At 31.0% G+C, this 22,545-nt stretch overlaps 2 protein-coding genes across 2 annotated transcripts; both read left to right on the forward strand.

Annotated features, from left to right (window-relative positions):
• The first annotated feature begins 4,243 nt into the window (after positions 1–4,243).
• On the forward strand, positions 4,244–5,365 carry LOC114186996 (ethylene-responsive transcription factor 3-like). Its single transcript, XM_028075093.2, has one exon. The coding sequence runs from the start codon at positions 4,687–4,689 to the stop codon at positions 5,308–5,310; it is 624 nt and encodes a 207-aa protein (XP_027930894.2). The 5' UTR covers positions 4,244–4,686; the 3' UTR covers positions 5,311–5,365.
• Positions 5,366–14,066: 8,701 nt separating this feature from the next.
• LOC114188209 (zinc finger (CCCH-type) family protein / D111/G-patch domain-containing protein) lies at positions 14,067–20,434 on the forward strand. The gene is made up of 4 exons (XM_028076771.2): positions 14,067–14,221; positions 16,269–16,577; positions 18,079–18,139; positions 19,084–20,434. Exons 1-4 carry the CDS (start codon positions 14,096–14,098, stop codon positions 20,076–20,078), a joined length of 1,491 nt encoding a protein of 496 aa, XP_027932572.1. The 5' UTR covers positions 14,067–14,095; the 3' UTR covers positions 20,079–20,434.
• Positions 20,435–22,545: the final 2,111 nt, after the last annotated feature.

The following is a 22,545-nucleotide window of genomic DNA, read 5'->3' on the forward strand; positions in this document are numbered from 1 at the left end:
AACGTAGAACAACAACGAGAAAAAATTTAGAGTGTAGGAAATATTAGAACTAGCACCAACCAAATCTATAATGAGTTTCATCTTCCATCACTTGAGACTTTGGTTGAAGGGAGGGCTAAAAGGTGCAAGAGAGAACTAGTTTGGATGGTTGATTATGAAAGGGGAGAAGGTCTATCCGACGAAGACGGTCAAGATGCAATGACAATGACAAAAGATGATCGATTGATATTTGCAGAAGCTATCAAAAGTAAGACATGGAGAGATGCAATGGAAATAAATATGAAGGCCATATTAAAGAAGAAAACACAGGATTTAACAAATTTGCCAACAGGAGTAAAGCCAACTGGTGTCAAATGGATATTCAAAACCACACTCAAAGAAAATGGAGAAATTGACAAGTACAAAGCAAGTTGGTAGCAAAGGGGTACGCATAACAATATGGAGTGGACTATATATAAATGTTCACACTGGTGGCCAAAATAGATACCATACCATAATACTCTCGATAGTTGCTTAATAAGACTGGAATATTTTTCAGCTAGATGTAAATAATGCATTTATGCAAGGAGACCTCAAGGAAGAAATATATGTGCAAAAACCTACTAGTTCTGTAAAAAAAGGTGAAGAATAAAAGGTATATAAGCTAAGAAAGTCACTATATGTGCTTAAACAAGCACTAAAAGCATGATACAACAAGATAAAGACATACATCATACGTAATGGCTTAGAAAGGTGTTAATATGAACATACACTGTTTACAAAATAAAAGGGAGGTAACATTTGAATTGTGAGCTTGTATATATATGATTCAATGAAATGATGAGAACATGTGTGATGATTTTAGAAGTTCTATGATGTTAGAATTTGACATGTTTGATTTAAGAAGAATGAGATACTTTCTTGGAGTAGAAATTTTACAAAATACACATAGAACTTTTATGTGTTAAAGGAAGTATGCTCAAGATGTGTTTTATCGGTTTGGCATGAAGGATTACAATGCAGCCAAGAATCATTTTTTTTTTGTACAAAATTGTTAAGAAATGATGTTGAGATCAAAGTGGATGCTACTCTATTCAAACAAGTGGTTGAGAGTCTCATGTACTTTACTGTAACATGACCAAACTTAATGTATAGAGTCAACCTAATTAGATTTATGACCAATCCTACAAAAGATTACTAATTTGTAATGAAAAAAATACTGAGATATTTAAAAGGCACAATCGAGCTTGGTATATACTACAAGAAATAGGAGAATACAAGCATAGTAGCTTATTGATTTTGTCGGAGATATTGAATATAAGAAGAGTACTTATGGGTTTGTATTTTTTCTAGGGTATGGAGTTGTTTCATGGTCTTCTAAAAAGCAACTAGTGGTAACATTATCTAAAACCAAGTTGAATATATAACAACTGCATCTTGTGCTTGTCAAAGTATTTGGATTAAGAGGATATGGAGACTCTCAGTTTCAAAAATCAGAATAACATTATGGTTTTATGTGACAATAATTTAACTATTCAATTGTCTATAAATCTATCCTTTTCATGGAAGGAGTAAACATATAGATCTAAGGTTTAATTTTTTAAGAGACCTTGTTAAAGATGGAAGTATTGAACTTAGTCACTGTAACACTAAAAATTAGATAGTTGATATAATGACCAAGCCATTAAAGCTATAGTAATTCCAAAACCCAGGACCATGTTGGTTGTAATTGAAGTATCAAAAGTAAATTAAATGCTTTCGAGCATCTAGTTTAAGGGATGAAGTGTAGCTAAAATTTAGCTCTCAACCTAGGTAGTTTTTCTAACCCGCGTCTTTCGCGTGAAAGTAGTGGATTTTGCTATCTTTATATTGTTTCTCTAGGCTATACATTTATATTACTTACCAACATTCAATAACACAATTTCATACAAAATTTTTAGAAAATCTTATTTTTGTTCAATAGAAAAATGTATAATTTTTTTAAAAAACATGATAAATATATGTTTGCTATTGTTTGAATTTAAATTAAAATTATATTCATTAAACGTTGTCAAAATAAAAAATTATAAATTATTATCATCGTAAAAATATTATGCTTAGACAGTTCATTTATAAGTATCAATAGAATATTTTAAAATATTTAATATAGATATGTGTCAAATATGAATATATAACTAAAATTAAAATATCAATGCATTTATATATATATATATATATATATATATATATATATATATATATATATATATATATATATATATTTACACTTTTTTTTCAAGTCAACTATCGTGCCATTGAGTTAAATGAAATTAAGATTCTATTGACTCACACAAATTTGGAATATCATGGATTCAACATTTTTTTGAATTAATGTGTACAACAACTTTTATATTGGATTTTTGTTTTCAAATGTCAAATATAAAAACTTGTTATCAATCTTTATTGTTTTTTTTTTCAATATCAATACAGAGAATTTTTAGTTAATATCAACCTAGAAGTCAATACAACAATTTCTTCAAATGATTTTAAACATAATTTCAATCAACTGAAATACATGTATAAAAGATAAATACCACGGACTAATGAAAATGTAAAAAAAATTCTTTGACAAACATGAATTGAAATATTTTAAAGATGTTTGATAGATTAAGATATTATCAACTAATATTTTTTAAATTAATAAATAATTTAATATAAATATTTTTTTGTATTTATTGATGTTCTGGTCTAAGTCCATTCAGATAGTCATCCGTCAGCAACAATCACAACCATTACGTTTCTGAGGTATTGTTTGTTTTGGAACGTGGAGCTCCGTCACAGTTTTGTCCTTAAAAAGCGTCTCGAAGAATGGAAGAAAATGAAATATTTAAACTGCGTTTGTTTCTGACTTACAAGTAACGTGAGATTTATTGGATGTATCGGAACAAAACATAAAAATCAAAATTTAATAATTTGAATTGCTTAACCCATATAAAATATTTTAAAAGCAAACTATTTAAAATAAGAAACAAATTTTTAAATTATTTTGCAAAGAAAGAAATGTATCCAATAATTGTTTGACATGTTATATAAACAGTTTTTATTTTTTAAAATATATAAAATATTGGTGAATGTTGCCCGGAGAAAAAGCTTCTCCGAGAAAAGAGAAAACGTGTTTGAAGGATTTTTTAATAGAACTTTGGTTACGAAAATGATCATCTTTTGTAACATACTACAGAAAATGCATTATTTTTATTATACCCTCCACGGAATTTTCGACAAAGCATGTATTATGGAGAATTTTTTGACATGTGGACATTGTCAACATGTTCATATTTTTATATTTTTAAAATTTCAATTTAAAATCACAATAACCAAAAGGTATATAATTTTCTTTTTCTATTTCATTAGACAATATTTTGTTTGTGAATTTAGACAGAAAGTTTTCATGTTGAGAAAGATACATTATGCAATAAGAAAACACATAATGTTGGTTCTAACCTTATAAGTAAATTCTATATTATTTTATTTTAATCATGATTAAATGTAAGAAAATACTTATTTTTTTTTCTCTTGGTTGAGAATATTCTTGCCTTTACTCTACATTGTATATTCAGAGAACATAATTCATTCATTTATGACTTCCTTTACATGGTTGAAGATTGTTAAATGAAGGATTCACAATAATTAAAAATTAGAAAACGTATTCATGTGGCTGTGAATTTAACTTGATTAGTGTAATGAAAATATAGAAGAAACAATAGAAAAGGCAAGTGAATTCCATAAGGAGAAATATATTTTTATTTATCCTTTTCTTTTCTTTTTATTTATTCTATTTTTTTTATCAAGGAAATGCCGAAGCCTTCTCGTCATTTCACAACCTCTCACATTAAATTCCATTGGTTAGAAGAGAAAAAAAAAAAACCAGTACGTGTCCCAAAAAATATTGAAAACCCACATTCTTTTTCTAAAAAAGGACGAAGAAAAGAAAAGAACCTGCTCCATCGATGAGATGCTATATAGGTGCATAAGTTTAATCGAGATTGAGAAAAAAAATGTTTTTCTAATCCATGGATGATAAATAAGTTTAAACAATTGTTAAAATTAAATTAAGTTTCTATGTTTTGTAAATAAATATTTTCAAAATTGTTATCACAGTTTTGTATAATCATTACAAAAATTAATAGCAATAAAGATAAGGAAGGGTTATTTATTTATATTTATTTAAAAAAAATGGAATGAAAGGTCATAACATTACAACCACAGCTGAGAAACCCACAGGGGAAGGAAAAGAAAGAAAAGTAGAAAACTACACTCTTGAGGTCCATTCTAAATCTTATTAATATATTTTTTTTGGTGTAGATGAAGATCAAGAGAAGGTGTTGTTGTGAGTTGTGTTGTTTTGTGTTGTTATGGTGCCTTCCTTCAACCACATACCCTCTCTCCCTCTACCACCCATTTTCATCTTTCTCTCTCTTCTTCCTCATCTTTCTTTCTCTCATCTTCTCAATCTCATCACCACCATCATAATCTTCTCCAACCTTCAATCCCTCAAAACATCACCCTTTAGGCATTAACCCAAAGGACCCTTTTGTCACAAACATTTCACCCTCCAAAGAAAGGTCAAAGGCTGCAACTTTTCTCTATCAATCTCGCATTTTTCATCGTTTATAGCCCGGTTTTGGTTTCTGGGTTGTCTTGGAATTCCAAAAGATTCGAACTTTGAACATGGGTGGTGGTGGCGCCGCTGGGGAATCCGGTTCAAGGCCGGTTTTTTTCAAAGAACAGAAATACCGCGGCGTCCGGAAGAGACCGTGGGGCCGGTTCGCCGCCGAAATCAGAGACCCTTTGAAGAAAGCCAGGGTTTGGCTCGGAACCTTCGACTCCGCCGAGGATGCGGCGCGTGCGTACGACGCGGCGGCGAGAACCCTCCGGGGACCCAAGGCGAAAACCAACTTTCCCCTCCCTCCGCCGTTCTACCACCCCGATCCGTTCACTGACCACCGGTATTTCGCCGGGCCTGGGGAGCCCTTTCACGATCACCGGCAGCCCACCTCCAGCGGCATGAGCAGTACCGTCGAGTCATTCAGCGGCCCGCGCGCCGCCGCCGCCACTGCGAATCCCGTGACCGTCGCTCGGAGGTACCCCCGAACGCCGCCGGTAGTCCCCGAGGACTGCCGCAGCGACTGCGACTCTTCGTCCTCCGTCGTGGAAGACGGCGACGGCGACAACGCTGCATCGTCGTTTCAGAGAGAACCGTTGCCGTTTGATCTTAACGTGTTGCCGTTGGAGGATTCCGACGTGGGAAACGGTGTGGATAATGATATGTTCTGCACCGTTCTTTGTCTCTGATGATGATGATGTATTGGTTCGTCGAAGGAATTATTAATTTTTTTTCTTCTCTTTATTGATTTTTTTTATCTTTCTCTTTTTCCCCTCTCTTTTTTACTATGCGGAGAAAAATGAAAAAGAAAAAGAAAATTATGATTGATGATCAGTTATGAAGATTATGGTAATATGATCTTAATTTCTGTGAGAGTAAATATTCAAGATATTGTTTTTTTTTTCAAATTTCTTCACTTTTTACTTTATTTGTTTGTTTTAAATTATCTAATGGACGTGGATGATGGATGAGAGGCCAAAGAAAGAAGTGGTAGGAGAGATGATTTACGTTGTTGGTATGGTGTCTCTATGTATAATACGAGTTAAGAACAAAAATTAGTTTTCATTGATGATCAATGATCTTTCATTACATTTAGAGGATTAGTTTCTATTTAAGGCTTGAATCTTTTTGCCCATCTTGAGTTTTACTATTGAATGCAATTGATAGTTAATCCAACGCGTATAGGTTCAATTGAATTTGAAAGATTTGTTTTTTATTTTCTATTCGGAAGAGGGTGTTTTAAAAGAGCAACCATTGTTTCTCCAAATTTATGTATGACTTAAATGGGTGGACAATATAGATTGGTCACGAAAGAAGCCGTTTTTAGGGTTCTATGGCATAGCTTTTTTCCATAACCTGATTTAGGGTTAAAAAAGATATTAAGAAGAAACTTTGTTAGGTGAGAGAGGTAGATGGTGATAATTTCTTGTTTCTTTTTCTTATTCTTATTGTGGGAGCAATGGCGATTTGAAAAAGAACAATCATGGTGCCTTCTTCAACACTCAAAGATGTTTGGCAGGGTGGGTAATCTGGATTTTAGGCGGTGAATGATTAGAAAGAGAGAGAGATGCTCTCTGTTTTCTGGATTTTTAATAACACAAGTGTAAAAAAATTTACATTTTTATGAGACAACATCAGAAACAAAAACTGAGACAATCTAAACGATACTATTGAAACCAATTACAATAGTTTGGCAATTGAAAAACTTTTGTTGTCTCTTTCCCAAACTACATGAAATGGAACTTTCAAGGTAGCCTTCACTAACCCTAACATATATTCATGGTAGACGAAGCATTCGGGGCATTCTCACCTTGGTGCACCTCACTTTGCCACAAGTTGTCTTGTTTGGGTTGTTGTCTAGCACACCTACAAACATTATCTAAATGTGCTAAAATTGAACACAATGAATTGCCATGTATGACTTCTTGTGGTTGAATGATGACCAATAATGTAATGGTGGTTTATTGCTTTGTGCTTTCTCAATCTACACTTGTGCAAATCAAGTTTGTGTGAGGTTTTCTTCGTCGATTTGAACATAAAAGTAAGAAGAAACCCAAAAGAGAATATTTTTATGATGCCCGTCATATTCCTTTGTCTAAATGCTTTGTGATTGTATGGCCACTAGTGTTTTGCTCTAATCTACTTTGGCAATCAAGGAAAGTAGTAAAAAAAAATTAGTGAAAAATATTTTCATTTAATCTAATTATTGTATTTATTTAAAACCATTCTCTCAATCCCACATGCACATTGTATAGCTAGTTTATGCAAAGAAAAAGGGTTTTATTCTCAACGGATTATTTATTTGAACCAAAAGGGTGGGAATCATTTAGTCACAATCTTAGATTAATTAGTGGTCTCTAATCTCGGACATTAAGTAAGAGTTTGAATTTGATTTTTGTCTATATTTTTTAAACAACATTAATTAAAATATTTTTAATTTTAATTTAAAATTCTATTATTATTAAAATGGGTTTTATTTGTTTAAATTGTAAGGATTTTGTGGTTGTGATTAGGGTTTAGTAAATTGGGGTTGGACCACTTAGAAGGTTTAGGTAATTTTGTGTTGGTGTAATAGTTAGGAAGGTTGGGGAGGGGTGAAGAGAGTGTGGTCACAAAAATGGTAAATGTGTTTGTGATCATATCATGGGCTCCATATGCATTTATTGTAAGAAGCAACACAAAATGTGGGTCTAGAAACATGCACCACACAGTATATTGACCCTTGTTACTCAAAAAGTGAAACATTAATTCTTCAAGGGTCACCATGTGTTGGACCAGAGAAAAAAGTGGACAGGGTGAGCCTGCAATCATATTAATGAACAAATAAATAAAAAAGGAGAAAAAGAGAGAAATAGAAAAGACGAAGTGAAACTAACTCAGTGGTGTTCTTAATAGTTGCTATGAAATGATAATTATCTTTGGTAAATATCATACTAATAAGGGATGGTTTCTGATACTAATATTTTGATACACACTGAAAGGAAAAGATAAGGGAACAACATGTGTTTTGGTGTTGCTACAATGGTTTCATATATCAAGTCATATATATTGCTTTCTGATGAAGTTAAAAATACTGAATTTGAATTAGAACCAGCAAAATGTTTAAAGGCTCAAGTAACTTTTTGGCTCAGACATTTAGGAGAATTCAATTTTGGTTTTTATTGAAACGTTTTTTAATTTTCCCATGCTATAAATTTCCGTCTTTTGATAATGTTGGGCAACTAAAATAGTAATAATCAATTTTTGTTGGAGTTATAGTTTTATGTTTTTAGGTCTCTTTTAGAGTTTAGTTTGACTTTTTCTTTTCTTTATTATTTTCTTCTACTCTTTGTTGAATGTGATATTTTCAAATTTCAATCTATTTTTTTTCATTTGTTTAGATATCTTGTAATATTATATCAGTTGAAATTTAATTTTGTTTATGTTTATTTTTTTCTCTTTTTTTTGTTTCTATTTTTTTTACTTTTCACTAAAATCATGGTCGTTTCACCTAAATAATCCCCAATCAAGATCTAACTCACCTTTTATTTTTACATCATTTTAACGGTTCAAAACTTGTTCTCATATCTTAGCCTTTACATCACAACAATTACACCACTTAGAGTAGAGCTATGCATATAGTCCTTTATGTGAAAAACAAATAAGTCTTTATCGACGCCAGTCTTTCGAAATTACCTTCGATCGACGTTGCTTCGGTACTTGGTCACTTTCAAATAGCATTGTCATTTCCTCCTTGTACAACTTTGTTTCTAAGGAGATTATCACCGTCATCCTCTTCGTCACCACAACACAATAAATTTGGGAAGATATGAAGACTAGGTTTTCGAGTAAGAATGACTCTTTTATTTTTCAACTCCTCTGACAACTTGTGTCTCTCCAACCTTAAGTCCATCTGGGAAGAACTTTTGAGTTATAAACCACAATTTCAGTGTACATGTCGTGGTCTTTAACAACTCTAAAACCACACTGACACTAAGTACATTATGTCCTTCTTAACGAGGCTCAATGAATCTTTTTCTCAGATCTGTGACCAGATTCTCCTCTTTGACACTCTTCCACCTATTGGGAAAGTCTTTTCCCTTATTCTTCAAGAAGAAGAACAACGTGAGATTATCAACACTTTTTCATTTGCCCTTCAAATCCCTTATTTTATTTCTTATTTCCACCCACAAATCTTCTGTCGACAATAATAAGAATAAACATTTCAAGAAATCCTAACCCAAATGTTGTCATTGTGATTTTATTGATCATACAAAAGATAAATGTTACAAGATTGTGAGTTATCCTCCAAACTATTTCAGGAATCGCACTACTAATATGGTTAATCAAGATGATTTTCAAAATGAACAATCTTCCATTGATAATTCTTCTTTAACCCCTTGCTCAATGTCAATAATTGATTTAATATCTTATTACCAAAATATCTTTGTTTGATGCTACTTTTGATGCTATTGCTACTAATGTCATAGGTAATAATATAATTTTTTTTTCTGATTCTAACAAATCAATATGAATCTTGGATTTTGGGGCTACGACTCATTTGTTGCAAAAATCTATGTACTTTTTACGTTCCTATTCATGATTCTCATGTTTTATTACCTAATTCCATGCACATAAAAGTTGAAGGGATGTAATATTTAATTATGTAATGACATTTTTCTTTATAATGTGCTTTTTATTCCAACATTTTGTTTCAATCTCTTATCTTTATTGACTTTAATTCCTCTTATGTGTGTACAAATTATTGTGATAGCATCTCCTATGACACATGGCATAAAAGATTAAGACATATTTCTAGTTCTATTTACAAGTTTCTTGCTAATAAAGCTTCTTTGAGTATTATTGATTCTTTATACCATTGTAGCACTTGTCACTTCTCTAAACAGAAGAAATTACCTTTTCCAAATTCAAACCATTTTAGTTCACATTGTTTTGATCTTGTGCATGTTAATATTTGAGGTCATTACTTTAGTGGAGGATAAAAGTCACTCCAATTGGATTTACATGTTTAAATACAAATTTGATGTTTAAATACACATTTGATGTCTTCAACTTATTCCTCAATTTTTCTCTTATGTTGAAAAACAATTTCAAACTACCATCAAAGCTTTATAGTTTGACAATGCAAAAAAGTTTGCTTTCAAAGATCTATTTTTCAAATAGAGGTATTTTATACACATTTTCTTGTATTGAAAGATCTCAACAAAACAATGTGGTGGAAAGGAAACATTTGAACATTTTACATGTTGCTCGCTTTTTGATGTTCAAATCTAATTTTCCTATACAATTTTGGGATGAGTGTATTAAAACTGTTATTTTTCTTATGAACCTACACCCAGTCTTAATCTGGGTAATAAATCCCCTTATGGGATATTATTTGATAAATTGTCTCATTACTCTACTTATAGGACTTTTGGCACATTATGTTATGCTTCCACCATTCTCTCACATACACATAAGTTTAGCTCTAGGGCTACTACAACTGTCTTAATAGGATATCCTCATGGTTATAAAGCTTATAAGCTCTTTGATCTTAATACTAAAGAAGTTTTTTATTTCTATAGATGTTAAGTTTTATGAACATATTTTTCCTTTCAAAAATAGAGACATAATCTTATATTTGTGATATATTTTCTCCTATTTTTGCAACATGATTCATGATATTGTTGCTAATGATAACAATCTTGATAATCAGGTTACTGAGAATAATCCTAGTGATCACAATATCATCCAGTCTTCTCCCTTTTCCATTCACTACACCCTTACAAAACTACTACACCACCCCCCCTATTTATTTTTCTGATTATCACTACTATAATGTCACCTCCAATAATAAAAATCTCTATCCTATTCAAGATAATATAAATTACAACAGGATTTCCCGTTTTCACACCAATTACATATGTCAAATTTCTACAAAATTTGAACCACAATCATATGTTAAAGCTGTTAAGTGTCCCTATTAGAAGGCAAATATAATTGTTGAGCTTCATGCTATGTAATTAAATAACACTTGCTCCATCACTCTTCTTCATCTAAGTAAAAAGCCCATTAGTTGCAAATGGCTTTTAAAATTAAAATTAAACTTTGATGGTTCTGTTGCTAGACTTAAGGCTAGACTTGTTGTGGGTTTACCCAACAATATGGTAATGACTTTCAAAAAACTTTTTCCCCTATTGCAAAGTTACTTCTCTTTGAGTTCTATTGTTTATTTCTGCATCCCAACATTAACATCTTGCCCAACTTGATATTAATAACGCTTTTCTCAATGGAAATGTTAAAGAAATTTTTATGACTATTCCACAAGGTTGTAATCACAATTTTTTCCTCCGATTCTAATAAGACTTTAGTTTGTAAACTTCACAAGTCTATTTATGGACTTAAACAAGCCTCTAGAAGCTGATTTCACAAATTTAGTTCCGTCCTTACTTTTCATGGTTTTGTTTAGTCCAAAAATTACTGGTCACTTTACACAAAAGGAACTAATTCCACTTTCATAGTTATTCTCATTTATGTGGATGATATTGTTCTTACTAGTCCCAACTAAGACTTCATCAACTATGTTAAAACTCTGCTTCAAAACAATTTCAAACTTAAAGACCATGGAGATTTAAAATTTTTTCTTGGCTTGGAGCTTTCCAAATCACATGTTGGAATTTTTATACACCAACACTACTATGTTCTTTCCATACTTGAAGATTGTGGTATGTTTGCATGTAAACCCTCTTCTATCCCTATGACACTGAATCTCAACCTCTCTTTTACCTCTAGTCCTTCTTATCCTAATCTAGGTGTTTATAGACGTTTGATTGAGAGATTAATTTATTTAACTATCTCTAGACTTTATAGTTGTTTTGTTATACACAAACCCATCTCTAGACTTTATAGACGTTAATTTATTTAACTATCTCTAGACTTTATAGACGTTTCTAGTCCTCATACTAAACATATGAATGTTGCTTATTTTCTCCTTAGATATTTAAAATATATAGTGTTGGACAAGGCCTTTTATTCAAAGTAAATTCCAATTTTAAGTTGCATGTTTATGTTAATGAGGATTAAGGTTCTTGTCTTGATAGTATAAAATTTACTACTATTTTTTTTCCTAGGCAACTCCTTAATTTATTGGAAAGAAGAAATAAAAGACTATTGGAAAATTTTCATTTGAAGTTGAGTATAGATCTCTTATTGTTGTCATTGTTAAAATTACTTGGATCTATAATTTACTTTTTGGCTTTCATATTTCTTCCTCCTTTGTAGTAGTTTGTTATGACAATAAAGCCACTGTCCAGATTGCCACTAATCCATCCCACCATGAAAGAATAAAGCATATGAAAATTGATCTCCTTTATATGTCGAAGAACAAATTGCTAACAGAATCATAAAACTTATCCATGTTAGAAAGCATCATCAAATTGTTGATGTCCATACTAAAGCCTTGCCTTGCTATAGTTTTCTTAATATCAATTCCAAGATGGGCATAGACAATATATGCCTCCCATCTTGGGAAGGGGCTATTGGAGTTATGATTTTATGTTTTCAGTTGTATTTTTACACTTAGTTTGGATTTTCCTTTTCTCATTTTTTTTTCTTATCTCTTTGTTGTATGTGACTTTTTCATATTTCAATCTATTCCTTTCTTCATTTTGCTTACTTTGATATCTTATAATAATTTTTAATATGTTCATTAATCTATCATAAAATAGTTTAAATGAACACATAATTGATTATCTAAAAAACACAATAAAAGCTAATATTTTTCTACTTCTTTAAGTATGTGAAAAAGGAATACCTAATTGATCCACTCAACAATGTTCTTCTTATGAGATATACATGATACATGTATGGTTTAACAAAGTGTAAAATTTGAGTAAATGATCGAGATTTGTTTACCACTTATGTATTCCATCTACATTATTTATTATTATCACTTACATCGGAACTAATCACCCCAAGCATTACAAACATACATACATATACAAGTATATTTATATTCCTTTTTTAAAAAAAATTCAAAAAGAAATTTTCATCTTTTTATAAGAAATCAAACATACACATGTTTATCCATATATAGAGATAAACACATACACAAAACATCTAAACAATTATTATTATTATTATTATTATTATTATTATTATTATTATTATTATTATTATATAGTAATTTCTCATATCACTTATGAACTTATCACTGATAAACACTACAAGAGAATTGCATATAATTGCCAGACACAAATTCGTCAGTAAAGTGGGCATCGGTAAACTTGACCGACATACGTAGAATTATAGACAGTTACACATTCGTCGATAATTATTCGTAGGTAAATATATTCTGTAATTACCGATAAATTCTGGTCATCGGTAACACTCATCGAAAAAATGCACAATTGGATCACTTTCTTATTCCTCTTCTTTTTCCTTTATTTCTTTATCTTCTTCCTTCTCTCCTCCTCGCCATTGTCGGCCCGCCATGCACTAGTGTACCTTTAGGTCATCCTCCTCCTCCACGTGAAATAATACTCTTCCTCCTTCACCTCTAGGTCATCCTCTTCCTCCTCTTTCTCCTTCTACTCGTCTTTTCCTTTTCCTTTTCCTCTTCCTCCACTTCTTCCTCTTCTATCTTGTCTTCTCTATTTTTTCTTCTTTATAAATTCAAGAGAAAAATTTATAGAAAATTATTTATTTTTACATTAAATTTTGTGAGACTAATTTAATTATTTAAAAAATTATATTTTATCTAAAAAAATTAAGAGCTTTTATTTATTTTTTATTAAATTATTGTTGATTTAATAAAAATAAAGATATTGTTGAATGACTAATTTTAATTCATGTAGTCAAGGATTTTTGTTGTTGGTATTAATAAATTTATTTTTTATTTGAATATTTAATATTAATTTAATTATGGTTGTAATTATTATTATTTTTTATTTTAATATTAATTAACATTTCTTCGAATAATGTTAAGAGAAAAAAAAACTTTGAATATTAATAAGAGAATGATCTCTTACACAGATTATGTAAATTACATCGTTCGTCCATTTAATAATTTTTCTAACAAAAAATAAAATAATAATCCTCTCAACACAGTTAATATAACAATTTATTCAAAGACTTGTTTTTAGAAAACATATAGAGTATTTACTTTTTGAATTTATGTATAAACAAAGACTACTTGGAAATTATTGTATAGATTTAATCCTTATATTGCAATCACTAAATGTTAAATTTATTTAGATATGAAAAAAGCTCAAAAAATATATATTTTAGAAATTGAAGGATGACATCCATGAATTTGAAAGTATGAGGAAAATAATTACAGAGCCAAAAATATATTTTCTCCTTAATTATTAATATTTTGTATAATAATAACTAGATAAAACTTCACATTTTTTTAACATAATTATATATACTAATAGCAATTTGTGTTCCATTATAATAAGAGCGTGTATAACGTGGTTGTATTTGGGTGTGGCAATGGGTAGCGAAGAAGAGAGGGTTCTTGAGAACCAACTCGAACTTCAATTGCAAGAGCAAAGGGATTCTCTCTCTGCTATCGATCAAGCTCTCCTCTCTGATCCAACCAACCCTGAGCTTCTCGCGGTACCACACACTCTCTCTCTCTCTCTTGTTTAATTATCAAAATTTAATTTTTTCAACAATCCTTGACAATTCCTGTCCCTCTTCGATTTCCCAATTCTTAATTGCGTTGGAATTTTACATTTTGCTGGATTTTCTGATTTTTAGCTCGAGGGCTGTTTGCTTCTGTTAAAGATTGAATCTTTCTGAACAAGTGGGAATGAAATGGGGTTTCTGTATTGTTTTTAATTAAATTTACTTGATATCTTACATGTATATTTGCAATGGTAAATGGTGTTGATGTTTGAGGGTGTTTTTACTGGTTTGTAGAAATTGATATTGTAGTTGGCAAAAGTGGCGGAATATGAAGTTTGGGATATGTGCTGTTTTGAACATATGTAGATTTGTGACTCCTAAAATTTCTATGGTTGTGGTATTAATTAAATCTATTGCTATGTCTCAGACCTGCATTTTCAAGTCGTGCTCTGATAGAGAGAACCATGCTGAGTTCATTGATGTTTTATGTGTATAAAATGGATTGGTGTGCTGTGTAATGTTTGCTACTTTGGTCTTATGTAATTCAATTAGAGCAGAGAGTCTTTATTGTTAAACTTAAAACCCAAGTAATAGGAATAGTCTCAAAGCGAAGTCAGGTGGGGAGGACACCTTGTTTAGGCATTTCTTGTTAAATGAGGTGAATATCACTGTTGTCTTTGGTGCACCTTTGTGGTATAGGTTAGGCTCACCTTTAGTGCGTTAGTTGTTGATGCTTTAGACTCTTAACAACAAGAAGATAGGTATTCTGTACATATTACAGATGTTACATTTGTGCAATACTATACTGCAAACACTCCAATCTTGTTTGTTATTTAAGATCCGTTGATCTGCGTCATTGTAATCCACAAAATTAGTTATTCTAGTGGAACAGTGTCCCGTCCCGAGCTAGTATCCATACAATTGTTGCCAAGGTTGTCAGATTTGTGTATCTTACATTGGCTCCATCTACCTGAGAACAGGTTTGGTTTGAGAATATAGATTTTTTTTTCCACTTTGTTTCTTTCCTATCTCAAGAAGTCCGTGTAGGAAACGGCTTTATTTTGTGCTTTCAGCCTTTTTTTCTATATAAATGTTAGAAAACAGGAAACAGAATGAAAATTTTTCCCTTCATTATCGTTGATGTAACCTTATATTCTAAACAATATATAAAATTACACAAATAGGCCATAGTGAATTCACATTCCTAACCAGTATTTAAGTATGTTCTGTTTCAAAATTCATGATCCCATTTACATAAATATGTTTGGGGCTTCTAGTAAATTACAAGTGAGGAATGACAACACCAAATCATAGGAGAGAAATTGAGCAAACAACCTGCACAGTCAGACAGAGGGTAAGTAGAAATCCCCAAACTCAGTCCAAGTTGAATTGACAAAGCTCAAGGGCCCTGAACTCAGTCAAAGTTGTGTCAATCATCGTAGTTACATAGTGCCATATCTTGGCTAAGGTCGCATTCTGTAGGAGGAAAGTCATACTGAGTAAAAGGAAGATTATTTCAATTGGGTAAGGTAAATTAGGTTTGACCTCACTTGCTGGGTGCGTATAATCTACTGGGAGTGCACATTTACATGTTAGCACTCAATTAGCAGCATATTGACACAGCATATGCCTAAGACGGACTTATTACTGTGTATGTGCTGGTTAGGTTTCTGTTATAACAGCTTTACATTCAGTTATGCAACCATATTATGTTTGAAGTAGTTACTGCAACCATATTTTTGTTGGTTTGTCAGAGAATTCGGTTTCAATATCTTGTAACAGCTTTACATTCAATATCAATGTATTGACTTTTTAGATCAGATAAATTATCTCTCTATCTCTCTCTATTCTCATCTCTCTCAAATTTTTGTGCAAATTGTGTAATTATGTTCTACCTGGGACCAGTGTCACAGAATCTGGTGTAACACATTGAATTGTACGATTCTATGACCTGGGCATGATTTTGACCACAATCAATCTAATATTTGAGGCTAGTTTTATACTTAAGTCTTTTAGAATTTCTTTGATATCACAGGTTCATGAGGAGCTTGTCCAGGCAATTAAGGATGCAGAAGAAGGACTTTTTCACCTAAAACGTGCACGATTGTTACAGGAAGCGGATGCTGTTCTGCATAACACTAATATTTTTGCTGAAGAGGAGAAAGTGGAACTCCTTGATCCCACAGATGTTGAACCAGAGCCGTTGGAGGAAAAATGTCATTCTGTTGGATCTAAATGTAGATTCCGTCACATAGATGGGCGCTGGTACAATGGTCAAGTGGTGCAATTGGATAATTCAATGGCGAAAGTTTCATTCCTTACACCTACGTCTGAGAATATGCTGGTATGTAAGATTATACTGTGCGAAGTATTGCCATGTTTTCTCTTGGTGACATGGTATTCTTATGGTTTTAACTAGTATAGTTTCTCTTCCCTTTATGTTTCCTCGACTATAACTAATTATGAGAAAATAAGGGAGTTTTTATGTAACAACAGCTGCCAAATCTGGAATTGAATTCAATTGAAAATTAAGAAATTAGGCATCAAAGGTTTATCGTGGGCATTAAACTATGTTTTCAACTTTCCTTGGATTTGTGTAGTAGTAGAAAAATAAAACAAATGATAAGGTTTACTGTCTTCAATTACCTCTTAAGTCTTAATATCCCCACATCATGAATGTGATTAGCTGCATGTTGTCATAGTTTAAGCAGAAGTTTTCAGTAAATACCTGTGAATTGTTTGATCTTTACACAATGTACATCTGCTGACATGTGAGTTTCTGAACTCTAATAATGAAACCAACGACACAGAAAAATCAGATAACTGGTGAATTTTCTTTTAAATGGAATTCCCTATATTATTTCTACTATGATGCTAGGACTTCTGCCTCTATATCTTTTCTGTACTTGGTATTTCTTATCCTCAATCATATCTTTGTACTGAAATCTCTTTCCAATGCTACTGCATCTTTTATGATAAAAGGAAACTATATTCCTAAGATTCATATCATAATATGTTTCAGTTGCACTGCTATGTGGAGTTGTGGACAAGTGTTCTTAATTTGATTTGATGTCGGGACAGTTTAGGCTCTTCTCTTCATATTTAAATTTATTTATTAGCAACCCTTTTTTACATATTGTTTATATCATGCGCGAGTGTTGTGTTAAAGGTAGATTGGTGATCATCTTGACACAGCTGAATACGGTCCGAGACTAGGTGTTTTATGCTATTTTGGCTTTCAAATTTTTTTCTAGTGATTTGAAAACTTAACTGCAATATTTAAGACGAAATCATTTTAATTGAATGATTTCCAATTTGTATTAGAGGTGATACGTTATACATCTTATTAAATATTAGACAATTGATATAACATCTTTTTAAAATGAACTCACTTATTAAGCAAATAATATTTTTAAACAAGTTTCATACAATAATCTTTCTATAACGAATGAAACTTTTTTGCTTGAAGTTTCTATCACAGTCAATAAGAGAGTTCTGACTAGTTTACATTGGAAGTTACAAAACCCTTTTAACCTGACATATTTGCGTCCTCTTTCTGCCTTCCTTTCATATCCCTATCTCACCTTCTTAGTTGCAAGCTATCTCAAGGGTTTCAAGTATCCTTAACTACAATTGCCTTATATGATGTAAATCAAGAAAGGTCATTCAGATTGAACATTTTATGAATAAATTTTTTTTGAGTGAAGTGAAGGAATATGAAATTGCTACTCATGTGAAGAAGTTTTCTTTAACATTGTTATTCCGCAGAACTACAGGTTCAGATTATTCAATAAAATCAATTGTTTTTCATGTCATTTTACTAATACTAGAACACCAAAGTGCAGATGTGCAAGTTCTTTTTACAACAACGATGTCGATTTGGTAGTAACTGTCGCCTATCACATGGTAAGCTGCTGAACAAATTGAACAAAATTGTGTTGAGGTGAAATGACATAGACCTCTTTGTAATTTACTGTCACTAAAATTTAGTTTCACTTGCACTTTTAAGTGTAAATATTCAGTGAACATTTGGAACCAGGCATCTTGGATAATTTGTTGAGTCAAGTCCTATTAACATTTGGGACGGTAGTTCATAGTTTTAAATTAGGGATCCGGGTTTTTAATTACTTGAGTAGTCACATAACTAGGCAAATGAGCATAAGATTTTTTTTTTAAATTGTGATTTTTACATTGTGATGCTTTTCCATAACGATATGTAGTTGGCTTGTGTACCTAGAGAAAGCTAGTATATTTATTTCAACCTACAACTACTTTCATTTAGACGTTCTTTGTGTTTGTCGATTTTTCTTTTTTTGAATGAAAAAAATAACAATCATTTCGTGCTTTAATGTTTACGGAAGCTATGTGACATTATTCATACTTCACTCATTGAATAATTTCGAAAGGCACAATAACATACTAACATTGGGGGATCAGACCAAGAAAGCACGGTTAATCCAATTGATTAATCTTTTAACTTTTGTTGAATTTGAAGGGTTAGAATTTCTGTAATTTACTGTTTGGATGCTGACACTCCTGCAAAGCCTTATTTCTACTGTTAGTTTTTAAAATGAATTACAGTGGTACCCCTGAAATTTGATTAAATTACATTTGTACTCTCTGTTTTAAACTCTCTTAATAGGGGATGTAAGTGTAATATGTTTTGTTTAGAAAATAAGTGGTTTGTGTAGAACTTTTAAAAAATTGGGGTCCCAGTGTAGTTTGTGAAAATCTCGGAGGTGTCATTGGAATTTACTCTAGTTTTTATTGTTTCAGCTGATGAGCTTTGTATTCGACAAGCTTGTTTTGTTAAATATGTATGATAACTCATGTTGTGTCTACATGTACAGGAGTTGATGTTCACTTGTCTGCTCTTAAGAAATTTGTCCCTACAATCTGGAAGCAGTCCCTTGTGGGGTCAAGCATATGGGCAGTCTCAACTGCAAATGCAGGCACTTGGAGAGAAGCCGAGCTCGAGTCCTGGGACGAAAAGGCTGGGGTTGGACAAGTTGTTTTCCGAGATGATGGGAGCACTGTGAAACTTGGTGCAGAAGAAATGGCACTGTCTGAGCACGCAGAAGTGAGTGACTCAGAGAGTGATTCCAGCTTACAGCAATCTGAGTCCAGTGACTTTGAGGAGGAGGAGGAATCACAAGGTTTAGGATTTCTGGAGAGTACCAATCTACAGAGAGGAGTTCAAACTGAAACTGCAAAATTTGCCACTTGGGAAAACCACACCAGAGGCATAGCTTCCAAAATGATGGCTAATATGGGGTACAGAGAAGGAATGGGTTTAGGTGTAACGGGTCAGGGAATGCTGGACCCCATACCGGTGAAGATGCTACCACCAAAGCAATCCTTGGATCATGCTCTGGAGTCTCACAAAAGGGAAGAGAATGAAGACAAGGAATTGAAGAAGAAACGGAGCCGAGGTGGCAAGAGAAAACGTGAGAAGAAATTTGCACAGGCAAATCGTGCAGCAAAAGAGGAAGAGGAGTCAACATCAGATGTGTTTGCATTGATAAACAATCAGCTGGCAATGCACAGTGAGGCTTTCGGCGGTGGATCAACAAAGAAGCATCAAAGTAAAGGTTCAGAGGAAGGTAAAAAGGTGGATAGACGAGCACTGGTTGCTTATGAAGAAGATGTGAAGGATTTGAAGATGAGGGTTGAAAAGCTTGAGCAAATTGTGAATTTGAATAAGAAAGAGAAGGCTGTGTATGAGGGTGCTATGAGAAAACTAAATGAAACACGCAAAGCCTTGGCTGATGCTGAAGCAGTTCATGCCTCTGCTTCAAATGCAGTTGTTAGCAAAGAAAAAGAGAAGAGATGGCTCAAGTTTTAGTTAGGAGTCAATACTCTGCTGTGTTTAAGTTTATGTTGACCTAAAAGTGAAGAGAAAAAGGAAAGAAGAGGTTCAAAATGTGTTATCACAATGCCAAATTCTCTGCAACTCTCATCAAACACTTGCATGCAATCCGGGAGAAAAAACTATATTCTTTTAAGTACTTGATATATTGTTTTAAGTACTAGGTTCCTAGAACAGAAGAAATGAAGGAAGAAAAAGAAAAAGATAGATGGTGATGTAGGTTATGTTTTTTGTGGAAAACACCCCACAACTTCTAAGTTCATCTCTCTCCTTTTGTTTTCAAACCTAAAGTTCTAGGTCCACCGTAAAGTCCAAGTTTATTTCATTTACTACTTCTACATCTTAATTTATATTTTTACCTTAAAACACAAATTGCATACCTAACTAAAACCATTTAAATTAAATTTAACTATCACTTGTAAATTATTTCCTTTACACATATTTACTTATACCATAGTTAAAAAAAAATCATGTTCACACATTTGATTTTTTATTTATTAAAACTCCATAATATTTTTTATATACTAATTTAATGTTATTTATAATATTTAAAAATTAAAATTCATCTTAAGATTAAATAAAACACGGAAAACTTCCATAACTTTTTTCTATTTTTTAAAATTATTTATTATTTTTGTCTTTATATTTTTTTTATCTGTCCTCATAATTTTATATTCCTCTCATTAAATGTGGTTAAGATTACAAGGATTTGTAACAGTGGAACTCAAGAAAAAAATTGAATTAACAGTTTTAAAAATTAAAATAAAATTTATATAAAAAATTTGTATAAGTTAGTACATTTAATTTTTTTTATTTTTTTTATAAGTAACTTAGAAAAAAAATCATCTGAAAATTTTTAACTTCTGTTTTGTCTAATAATGGCATGGACATCGATGTTCTTTGCTCCTTGGATGTTTGAATGCAAACAAAAACAAACCTGCGGAGTCACGCAACCTTGAATTGACCCATGGACCACCATGTTCACAACATGATATATGATGTGTTTTACATTCTTTTAATTATTTATAATTATTATATGAATAAGAGAAACAAATTATTATTTTCTTACAAGCATTTCATTAATTATAATAATAAAATTTCTTTTGACCACTTTTATAAAAACAATGCACGGGTATAGGTACTACTTTATCTGCAAAACTCTAACTTATTATACACTCATAGATTTTAGATAAAAATTTTTGGTTATTTTTAATCGAGTCTTATTAAATTTCGTTAAAAATTTAATATTCTTCAGCCAAGGTTATTGTTTTCTTTTTAACTTTTATATTTTTCAACTAAGTTTATTGTTATTTAATTTTTATCCATTAACCGAGTGAAATATTTATTGCGATCTTTTATATATATATATATATATATATATATATATAATATTTATAAAGTAAAAAATATAAAGTTATGTATTTAATATAAAATATTATAATTACAATAAAATAATAGTAATTTTTTTATTAAAAACATATTAAATAACAATTAAATTAAAGGTTATAATGATAATTCTAACAGTCACATCAATTGTGACTATAGTAACAATCTTTTAGTCCTTTTAGGTGAAAAACATGACAAATTTCTATTTTTAATAAAAATAATAAAAATTCATTAAATGATAATATCATTTTAATAATAATTTAATCGAAGATATATCTTTCCAATCGAATACATCCTCAAGAAAAGTTAATAAGTAAATTTTAAATTTTATTGGACCAAAATTTAGTCTAATTTGTAAGATTAGATTTATATTCGTATATTTACTTTAAATTATTTTTAATATAACAAATAATACATAATTTTTTTTTAAAAGAATAAAATGTTACTTTCTTTAATACATATAATTTTTTCTAATAATTAAATAAAATATTAATAAAGTATAAGTCTTTATATATATATATATATATATAAAGACTTATACTTTATATATATATATATATATATATATATATATATATATATATATATATATATATATATATATATAGAAGTAAAAATTTAAAAAATATCTTAAATATGGTATAACAAAATAAAACCTATAAACACTAAATCATCCCATGTATACAACAGCTACTAGTTATCCTGGCTACTTCACTTCTCGTTGCTCAAATTAAATATTTGTAGTCACAATTTTTATTTCATAATAAATGTTAATATATGTACCAACTGTTTACTTTAAAACTTTGTGATGAAAGTTTGCAAAATATATTATCTGAATAAAAGTTTTCAGAAAATAAACATTAGTGCTTATCTTAAATAGCATCATGTAAAAACCGTTGATGAAGATTTTAAATTAATCTTATTATAAAATATTATACGAAACTATCATATTTCAAATTTAAAAGTTACATATTTTATTGTATCCAAATGAAATTTTCGTAACTCAATCTTAATTTTTAGTATAAAAAAGTGATACATGTTTAAAAATAATAATTAT

Source organism: Vigna unguiculata, chromosome 6, assembly GCF_037176805.1.
Source record: "Vigna unguiculata cultivar grain cowpea cultivar isolate G323 ecotype 2 chromosome 6, ASM3717680v1, whole genome shotgun sequence".
Classification (NCBI taxonomy): domain Eukaryota; kingdom Viridiplantae; phylum Streptophyta; class Magnoliopsida; order Fabales; family Fabaceae; genus Vigna; species Vigna unguiculata.

What these genes read in the sequence shown, in the direction of transcription:
- LOC114186996 (XM_028075093.2), top strand. Translation starts at nt 4,687, where the DNA reads ATGGGTGGTGGTGGCGCCGCTGGGGAATCCGGTTCAAGGCCGGTTTTT.
- LOC114188209 (XM_028076771.2), top strand. Translation starts at nt 14,096, where the DNA reads ATGGGTAGCGAAGAAGAGAGGGTTCTTGAGAACCAACTCGAACTTCAA. An exon ending in CCAACCCTGAGCTTCTCGCG is followed by an intron (nt 14,222 to 16,268) that starts GTACCACACACT and finishes TTGATATCACAG; the next exon opens with GTTCATGAGGAGCTTGTCCA. An exon ending in CTACGTCTGAGAATATGCTG is followed by an intron (nt 16,578 to 18,078) that starts GTATGTAAGATT and finishes ACCAAAGTGCAG; the next exon opens with ATGTGCAAGTTCTTTTTACA.